Source organism: Solea senegalensis, unplaced genomic scaffold (assembly GCF_019176455.1).
Source record: "Solea senegalensis isolate Sse05_10M unplaced genomic scaffold, IFAPA_SoseM_1 scf7180000015425, whole genome shotgun sequence".
Lineage (NCBI taxonomy): Eukaryota > Metazoa > Chordata > Actinopteri > Pleuronectiformes > Soleidae > Solea > Solea senegalensis.
This window is the reverse complement of record NW_025321324.1, coordinates 6,799-16,575: the sequence shown is the minus strand read 5'-3', so window position 1 is coordinate 16,575 and position 9,777 is coordinate 6,799. Positions and strand designations below refer to the sequence as shown.

At 41.5% G+C, this 9,777-nt stretch overlaps 1 protein-coding gene across 2 annotated transcripts; it reads right to left on the bottom strand.

Moving 5' to 3' along the window:
- Window positions 1-452: 452 nt before the first annotated feature.
- Window positions 453-9,133, bottom strand: LOC122762257 (ETS domain-containing transcription factor ERF-like). Of its 2 annotated transcripts, none has more exons than XM_044017449.1 (4): window positions 9,064-9,133; window positions 7,623-7,971; window positions 4,440-4,617; window positions 453-704 (listed from the first exon to the last, which is right to left on the bottom strand). In XM_044017449.1, the coding sequence occupies exons 1-4, from the start codon at window positions 9,122-9,124 to the stop codon at window positions 558-560; spliced, it is 735 nt and encodes a 244-aa protein (XP_043873384.1). In that variant the 5' UTR covers window positions 9,125-9,133; the 3' UTR covers window positions 453-557. The 2 variants fall into 2 exon arrangements, with proteins under 2 accessions (XP_043873384.1, XP_043873385.1); XM_044017450.1 differs by having other exon boundaries at window positions 7,623-7,857.
- Window positions 9,134-9,777: the final 644 nt, after the last annotated feature.

The following is a 9,777-nucleotide window of genomic DNA, read 5'->3' as shown; positions in this document are numbered from 1 at the left end:
GATGAAGACTGCATGTGCACATCTGCTCACATACTACACCTCTCTGGCTCTGAACACACACATTCTGATGCACATGCCGCACATAGGGTGTGAAATCAAGAGACACACACACACACACGTGTATCAACGCTGGTGTTCATCACACACACACACACACAGCGTCCACGAGCATCCGTGTTTGTCCAGGTGCAGAAAAAGGAGCAATGCAAAGTGAGAACAGTTGCTGAAATCGTGGGTAACTTCTGCGGCGTTTCCACCGCGCTGCTTTCTGCTCGAGTGCATAATTCACGAGAGAAACCTGGACCTGACTCACCTGAGGTGCAGCCTCACCGTCTCTCTTATTTCCTCTAACAATAAATGCTCAAGCCTCCCTATATCCTCCTTTCCCTCCGCGGTACCTTATCTCCTCTCTCCTCCTTCCTTTGTTTAAGAGACTCTACACAGTACACGGAGCGTCTGTATGTATAGGAGCTGTCGTTCTCCTCATGAAGATGGCTTTGTCTCTGGGATACTAAAAGATTCCCTTTTCTTTGGGCACTGAAAGTTAAAGTTAGTGGCTAAGTTTTCTCCTCACCTGAACTGAGGAAAGGGAACGTGTCCAGTCTTAGTTTGTCTCCTTCGGGCCCCGGTGCCGTCGTCCCTCGATCGAACAAGGATGTTCCTCTGCTGGAGTCCGGCAGGCGAGGAAACAGGGACTGTATGGCCTGAGCCGCAGAGAGAGAGACAGAGAGAGAGAGAGGGAATAAAGTGTTAATGCCTGTGTCTATTTAAATATGACAGTGTGGAGGACGGACATTATGGACATTATGGACATTATGGGTATAAATGCACTGATGACGCAACATTGAGAAACTTATTTTATAATGATGTCATTGTTTAATCATGTATGCATGTATACATCTGATGGTGAGAAGAAAATGTTCCCAATTCAATACAATACAATCTATTCTATTCTGTTCTGTTCTGTTCTATTCTGTTCTATTCTTTTCTTTTCTTTTCTTTTCTATTCTTTTCTTTTCTTTTCTTTTCTTTTCTTTTCTTTTCTATTCTGTTCTGTTCTGTTCTGTTCTATTCTATTTATTCTTATACATGTGACTGAAATGTACAATAAAGTCAACTTGACTTTTGTTTTATTTTGTCTTATTTCATAATAATAATAATAATAATAATAATAATAATAATAATAATACATCGTATTTTTATCCCACATTTTCTTGCCCCTAAAATGTAGAAATAGTAATATTTTGCAAAAAAAACAAAAAAACAATAATAATCACTATCAAATCTGACAGTGGGAAGACAAAGTATTGTCAACAAGTATCATCTGCACCAGTGACAGTGATCTAAAATTGGTTTAAACATATTTTTAATGACTTCCTCCATCCAGCATGTGAGCTCTTGATAGACAGATGTTGAAATAAAGACCACGTGTGGTGATTTCTTTACGTTGTCCTTGGCTTTATTTTCATATTTGAGTCACTTGTTTCACTGACGTTGTATACTGCTGTACTGACGCAATACTATATTGTGTAATGTTAAATGTGAAATTCAGGAAGAGTAGCCGTCTCCTGGTGCCACAGCTAATGGGGAATCCTAATAAACTAAATAAAACCCGTCTGTATGCTGTATTTGTGCGTTGCATATGATTAGAAATGTGTTGAATCAAGGGATCACAAAAGAAAAGAAAGAAGAAAAGAGAGGGAAAAGGAGTTGGTGCAACGACAACGACACATCTCTACAAATGTGTGGTGCAGGCGTGTTGACAGCAGCATCCAGCAGAGTGTGATGCAAACAGTGACACAGTCACAGCAAGGACACGATAAAAAGAGGCGCCATGGGAGTGAAGGGGGGAGAAAAGAGGGAGGCTCAGAGACTCAAAGGCAGGAAGAGCACAGAGTCAAATGGAGAGCAGCGATTATGATTGTGGGCTCACGGGTTAAATGACATGAAGACAGAGAGTTTGTGTGAAAGGACAAACAAGGAGGAGTGAGATCTGAGAGGATGTAGGACAGCCATGTGTGTGTGTGTGTGTGTGTGAAGAAAGTGAAGGAGAAAAGGTAAAAAAAAACAAGAGAAAAGTAAATGGAAGAGTTGAGGATTCAACAGGACAAAGGGGGATTTTTTTCTTCCTAGAAGGACTGTGGATCAATAGTATGTGTCACGAGTTTGAAAGACTGTACTCGCGAGCCGCGAGATCTGCGTTGCTTAACAAAGCGCATTAATGATCCGCCATTGATCCGATCTGACGTGACCCCGTTTGCTCTCCGTTTCTTTCATTTTCAGCCGATGACAGATGGAGACGGGGATGAGAGACGAGGAGGGGATAACGTCTCTCTTTTGTTTTAAGGACAAGTTAAAGCCCGTCCCCCTGCACTGTCGCCTCCCGAGTCCGTCTCGCTTTATCCGTGTCTTAAAGACGACACAGATGAATGACGGCTGACTCTCTTTTACTGTACTTTCAAGTTAGGGCCATGTTCTGGGTCACGAGTGTGCAAATCAAACCCTGTGAAGTTTTAGAGTGCATATACAGTAAATATCAGGTCAATTCAAATAGACTTTTATTCTTCTTCTTCTTGTTGTTGTTGTTGTTGTTCTCCTCGTGTTATAAATATTGAATTGCTTTAAAAAAAGAAGCTTTATTTTCAACAAAATGACAACATTTTAGGTTTATTTTACAATCAGTCAAATGAGTCAGTTTACAAAAAGTTAGATTTACTGAAAAAAAACTATCTTCATGAAAAGAATGCTTGCATCATTCTTGTTATTGTTTTATTTGCTATAAATATCTAATCATTTGAATAAAGCTGCCAGTGAACTTACAAAATAATACTTTTTCAACAAAATCACTACATTTTACTTCATGGGTTGAGTTTCGTTCCCAATAAAATGTTAAAAATGAGTCTTCAGGTACTGTCGCCATTCAAGACACTCGAAAAAAGTCACATTCAAAATACAGACGGAGGATTTCAGGGTTTTTCTGTTCGAGAAGTTCAGTAGTTTACTTCCTGTGTTTAGTTTCAGTCGTTCAGTAGTTTACTTCCTGTGTTTAGTTTCAGTCGTTCAGTAGTTTATTTCCTGTGTTGAGTTTCAGTCGTTCAGTAGTTTACTTCCTGTGTTTAGTTTCAGTCGTTCAGTAGTTTATTTCCTGTGTTTAGTTTCAGTCGTTCAGTAGTTTATTTCCTGTGTTTAGTTTCAGTCGCTCGTAGTTTATTTCCTGGTGTTTAGTTTCAGTCGCTCGTAGTTTACTTCCTGTGTTTAGTTTCTCAGTCGCTCAGTAGTTTACTCTGTGTTTAGTTTCAATGTTTCAGTAGTTTACTCTCAAAGCTTAGTTTCAGTCGCTCAGTAGTTTATTTACAAAAGCTTAGTCGCTCGCAGTTTACTTCCTGTGCTATTTCTCAGTCGCTCAGTAGCTTACTCTGTGCTTAGTTTCAGTCGCTCAGTAGTTTATCCCTGTGTTTAAGGTTCTCAGTCGCTCAGTAGTTTACTTCCATTTAGTTTCAGTCGCCCAGTAGTTTATTTCCTGTGTTTAGTTTCAGTCGCTCAGTAGTTTACTTCCTGTGCTTAGTTTCTCAGTCGCTCGGTAGTTTACTTCTGTGTTTAGTTTTCTTAGCTGCTTCAGTAGTTTATTTCCTGTGTTTAAGCCTCAGTCGTCAGTAGAAGCGACAAGTTGGCTCTGTCGCTCAGTAGTTTACTTCCTGTGTTTAGTTTCTCTAGCTGCTCAGTAGTTTATTTCTGTGTTTAGTTTCAGTTGCTCAGTAGTTTCTGTGTTTAGTTTCAGTCGCTTCAGTAGTTTATTTCCCATGTTTAGTTTCAGTCGCTCAGTAGCTTACTTCCTGTGCTTAGTTTCAGCTGCTCAGTAGTTTATTTCTTAGTTTAGCCCTCAGTAGTTATTTCCTGTGTTTATTTCAGTCGCTCAGTAGTTTATTTCTGTGTTTAGTTTCAGTCGTTCAGTAGTTTATTTCTTGTGTTTAGTTTCAGTCGTTCAGTAGTTTATTTCATGTGTTTAGTTTCAGTCGTTCAGTAGTTTACTTCAGTAGTTCATGTTTTCAGTTTGTCAGTTCTGGGTTTGATTCTTGTGTCGGACGTTCATGACACTCTCTGACCAATCAGTGGCCGGCAGACATTTTATATCTATCTTTATTCCATCACTGATGGAATCGTGAACATAGAGAACGAGTAATGAAACCATCTCAGCTACTGTTTCCTAGTGTTTTGGCTAAATGAATTAACTTGAAACTGTTTATGTGTTTGTTTTGTGCTCATCATTTTAAATTTGTTCTGTCCACACTAACATGGTGAATAATGGGGTTAAAAAACAGAAGAAAAGAAAGGGAGGGAAAGTATTAGAGAGTGAGTTGTTGCCCTTCATTGCCTGTATCTGCTGTACTGCTGTATCTTCTTTGATCGCAGAAATCATAAGAAACTAATGTTTGTCATACCTCTGGGGTGCAGTCTGGTGCCGTGGAGCCCCCGTTGAAGTGATTCTGGGCCAGAAAGAAGGGAGAGTTGGCCATGTCCAGGATGGGATAGTTCACCAACACCACCTTACTGAAGTTAAACTTGTAGGTGAATCGTTTCCCTTTGGTTTTGTGCAAAATGCGCTTGTTGTAGTAATACCTGCGGAAGAAAGAGGGGAGGACATGGGGTGGGGGGGGGGGATAAAGGAAAAAAGGAAGAGGAAAATGAAAGAGGAGGGGAGGATTAGGACCACCACATCAAGGTTTTGTGTTCCATCACTTAGCAGAAAAGAATAAGTAAACAAGTTTGGCGCTGTGGGCTTAGAGCTATGCTGATTTCCCACTGTTTTTATTCATCTCCTCCTCCTCCTTCCTCCTCCTCCTCCTCTCCTCGCAAATCAATTCATGTCTGACTGACTTCATCCAATACAATACGGCCTGAGAAGAGAAGGGGAATTTTATTCAGACAAAAATCCAAATCCCTCCGAGTACGAGAAGACCTTCACTGACAGAGAACGATAAACAACACAAATAAATACTCCTTTCATCGCACACAACAAGATCAACTTTAACACATACGCTGCATTTAAGGTTATTACATTATTTAAAAACAATATGGCGTCAAGAGGGTGGTCCTTAGAAAGACCTCCGATGAGTTCTACTCAGGGTCTGTGAGGAAAAAGTGTTTGTTCTCTGAATTCTGACTTTTTAAAGAAATCGTGTTACAATAATCTAAAACCCCGACAACTACAGAAACTGCCCGTGCTTCGTTTTGCCAGCACATTTCAAACGGGGTCTCCATGGTAACGACCTCAGGTGTCTCCCACTGGGCATGTCGAGCCGTCATCACGCCAGCTTCCTGTGCCACCCACTGAGGTGTCACCATGTACAGTCTGCCAGGATGCCAGGTTGGAGGCAAAACATGGCAACCATCTGGCCAAGGCAGGTAAAAGGAGCTGTTGTGTGAGCGTGTGTGTGTGTGTGCGTGTGTGTGTGTGTGTGTGTGTCGGTGTGTGTGTGTGTGTAATGGTGAAGTAAAAGAAAAAGAGCCATTTGTAAGTGCTTAGATTTCTTTGACGGCGGTAGATGAGAGCTCAGCAGTGAAGCGCGTTCTTCCATCAGCACGTTTAAGCCACAGTGGCTGCACTCGCGCGCTGATGTGTGCGTGTTTTGCTTTGCGTGGCAATTGTGCCATGGCCCTTAATTGAGCAATTAAGTGAGGCTAATTAAGAAGGCTAATTGTGGCCCCAGCCAATTCATAACAATTAGACTCTGACGACAGCCCCCATTAAAACGGGGGCCAAAGGAAAGCGGTGGGGGAGGGCGGGAGGGGGAACACGTTGGGGTAAGTATGTATTTGCATAAGAAAACTGTGTGTGTGTGTGTGTGTGTGTGTGTGTGTGTGTGTGTGTGTGTGTGTTCTCACTTGTGAAGAATCAGTCCAGGCAATTTCAGACTGGAGCTTCATTTTGAAATCCCTATTGAATTTTTTCTTTTTTTTTTTTTTATTTCATTTGGCAGCTCAATGGTGAACTTTTCCATTAGGTAAGAAGACAGATAAGGACAAATTGAGGGTATCGACATAAAGCAAAGTCCCTACTTTTATCTTTCCACTTAAAAAAAACAACAACAACATGGAAAACAGACACATAAAGTGAGGAGTCGACGAGTTACACGTAAACTGCGTTAGACGTGATAAACATCTCCATTCAGCCGATGCTTGACATTCAGCACATGCTGTTTATACTTTAGTTTAATATACTTTACGTGGTTAAGTTTACTTTTCTCAGGGTCCAAGTCCAATATATATTTTCTGAATTTGTTTTCACAGCAGTTTAAATCAACCTCTGAAACCACGTCTGTGAACAGCTACGGGCTTCACGACTTAAAGGCACAGTATGTAACGTCTGCCACGATGAGTCTCTCAATCAACACAAAAACACTCATCATATATTTGGTGCCTCGTTTGGTCCCACTGTGAGTCCCACTGTGAGTCCCACTATGAGTCCCACTGTGAGTCCCACTATGAGTCCCACTATGAGTCCCACTGTGAGTCCCACTGTGAGTCCCACTATGAGTCCCACTATGAGTCCCACTATGAGTCCCACTTTTCATTGGTTTATAAACTTCATTGGTTTATAAACTTCATTGGTTTATAAACCATTGTTTTCAATGGTTTATAAACTTCATTGGTTTATAAACCATTGTTTTCATTGGTTTATAAACTTCATTGGTTTATAAACCATTGTTTTCAATGGTTTATCAACCATTGTTCTCGTTGGTTTATAAACCATTGTTTTCATTGGTTTATAAACTTCATTGGTTTATAAACCATTGTTTTCAATGGTTTATCAACCATTGTTCTCGTTGGTTTATAAACCATTGTTTTCATTGGTTTACAATCCATTGTTTTCATTGGTTTATAAACCATTGTTTTCAATGGTTTGTAAACCATTGTTTTCATTGGTTTATAAACCATTGTTTTGTTGGTTTATAAACTTCATTGGTTTACAAACCATTGTTTTCATTGGTTTACAATCCATTGTTTTCATTGGTTTATAAACTATTGTTTTCAATGGTTTGTAAACCATTGTTTTCATTGGTTTATAAACCATTGTTTTGTTGGTTTATAAACTTCATTGGTTTACAAACCATTGTTTTTCATTGGTTTACAATCCATTGTTTTCATTGATTTACAAACCATTGTTTTCATTGGTTTATAAACCATTGTTTTCATTGGTTTATAAACCATTGTTTTCATTGGTTTATAAACCATTGTTTTCATTGGTTTATAAACCATTGTTTTCATTGGTTTACAAACCATTGTTTTGTTGGTTTATAAACTTCATTGGTTTACAAACCATTGTTTTCATTGGTTTACAATCCATTGTTTTCATTGGTTTATAAACCATTGTTTTCAATGGTTTGTAAACCATTGTTTTCATTGGTTTATAAACCATTGTTTTCATTGGTGTATAAACCATTGTTTTGTTGGTTTATAAACTTCATTGGTTTACAAACCATTGTTTTCAATGGCACTTTTAGTAAATGGACGTGTGAGCAGAGTACATCGGTATCATGTGCAGTCTCGCCATCACAGTTCAGGAATACGTTCAGTTGACTTGACGTTAAATATGTGACAGTGTGTGTTTTTCCCCGTCGTACCTCAAAGCCCTGCTCAGCTTGTCGTAGTTCATGTGTGGTTTGCACTTCCTGATCCCCCACAGCCGCGCCACCTCGTCTGGGTCCTTGATGACAAACTCTCCGTAGTCGCCCTGCCAGGCGATGACTCCCTGGTACTCCTCCTTCTGCAGCAGCTCCAGGATGAAGTGCCACAACTGGATCTGCCTGGAGCCGGGGCTCGACTCAGGCTTGTACGCCCAGTCTGGGAAGGCGAACCCTGGACGGAGGGAGCAGGAAAGAGAGGAGGAGGAGGAGGATGAGGCCTGTCGTTTGTCCCGCTGCTCACCAGGGGGCTGGGGGCGGAGGAGTGCTGCCGCTGCTGTCTGAATGACTGATGAGTGATGGAGGTGAGGGATGATGTGTTTAATATCACAGCACATGCCTTGAGCAATGTTAGTCTGTGCTGATGCCCTCTAGCCTCAACAGATTGGTCAGTGGGATGATGACAGCTCGCTGGGAAAGATCTGATTGATGCCGCCCCAGTGTGAATTGGAAAAGCCGAGTGTATGCACATCACTGATGGAGCTAAGGAGCTTGTTGACTCATCCCACAAGTGAATCAGCCACTAACTAGCCTTGTAAAAACATTCAACGTACAACCAATTACCACCAGACTCAATTTGTCTCACAGTGTGTGTGCGCATGGCTAATGGTTTTTTTTTGAATTTGAACATGTTTCTGAAGTTTGAACACAATTATAGTTGCTTGTTCGGGTTTTCTGGTTTCATCCTCTACAACATGTGACCTGAGTTCACATTAAGAATAAAAAGGAGAATGGTCTCCGCGCCATACAGATGTCAGAGACCCCGTCAGACCTGGTACTACCATCCCGTCCTAAATCCCGTCCTGTGGTTGCGTGTTGTCCGTCCTCAGGACGCAGTAGAGAGACACCGCTACAATATAAACACTGCAACTCTTAGACTTAGACTGCTTTTTAACACAAGTCAGAGTTGATGAGTTCCAACTGTGAAAGTCAGCGCACGAGTGTTTTTACCGAACGCACATTTACATCGACAGCCATGTTCTTGTCTGGGGACAGAGGAGGTGACGTCACATGGAACGCGGTGTTAAGGTCACGTTACAGCAGCGTGAGCGGAGTAGACACACAGGATGCATCGTAATCCCAGTGTTGTGACTGGATCACTGAGGAGGGATGTTAATACCACGTCTGAACAAGAGATCCAAGGATTTAATCGAGATAAAGATCCTGAATCTAGATCACCACCAAAACACGGTCAGTTCTTCCTTACGTCCCCAGAAAACTTCATCAATACCCAAGAAGACAAGAGTTAAGAGTGAAGAATAACTCTTAACTCTTGTCTGATCACATTCTCTGAGGCGTTCGCTGTTGTTGGTATTTTACGGCGCTTGGCATCATAAAGTTGTCAGATTTCTGTCATGAGCGACGATGGCGGGGGACTCACCTGGCGTCCAGAGCGCGGGCACCGGGGGGAGCAGCAGATCACTGACGCAGTTACAGTCCATGCCTCCACAACACCTACAACAAAGACAGGGAACCAGAGTGAAGGCAGAGTTACCACATCGCTGTTCGCGGAGGAACGTTTTATTTTCTTTTATTTCCCCTTGAAGGCGACCCCGGCAGGTTTAACTTTCCCGAGCTGAAGTTGAGCGTGAACTTTGTTGAAAACATTGCAGAAGAGTCCAAAGGCGCGTTCAGAAACATAAATCCAGGTTATGTTTCATGTGTTTTTTAGCTGGAGTTTGATGGGTGTAATCTTGCGTGGTCACCTGAGGCTGTGTCTGATGCAACACTGTGCACATTCCTGTGCTGCATTTATGAATGAACAAACACCAACAGGTCAAAGTTCAGCCACATTATACATTTAAAAAAACACTTTCTCTAAATACGTAATCTGGCTCAGTTGTTCCATGTTTGAGGGCCTGTCCGAGGTGCTATTATGGGATTTACAGTATGTTGACTTGATTTCTTTGCTCACTATACAATGATTTGACTGGTGAATGAACAGCTGTGGTGAGTGATGTCATCGCTGCGTTCACCAACGGTCCACAGAGAAACGTGGAAACGATGCTGTTACTTTCCCAGCTCGACTGGCCCACATGAATGTGAGAGTGAATGGGTGTGAATGGGTGAAACTGTCGGTCATCACGACCAGAAA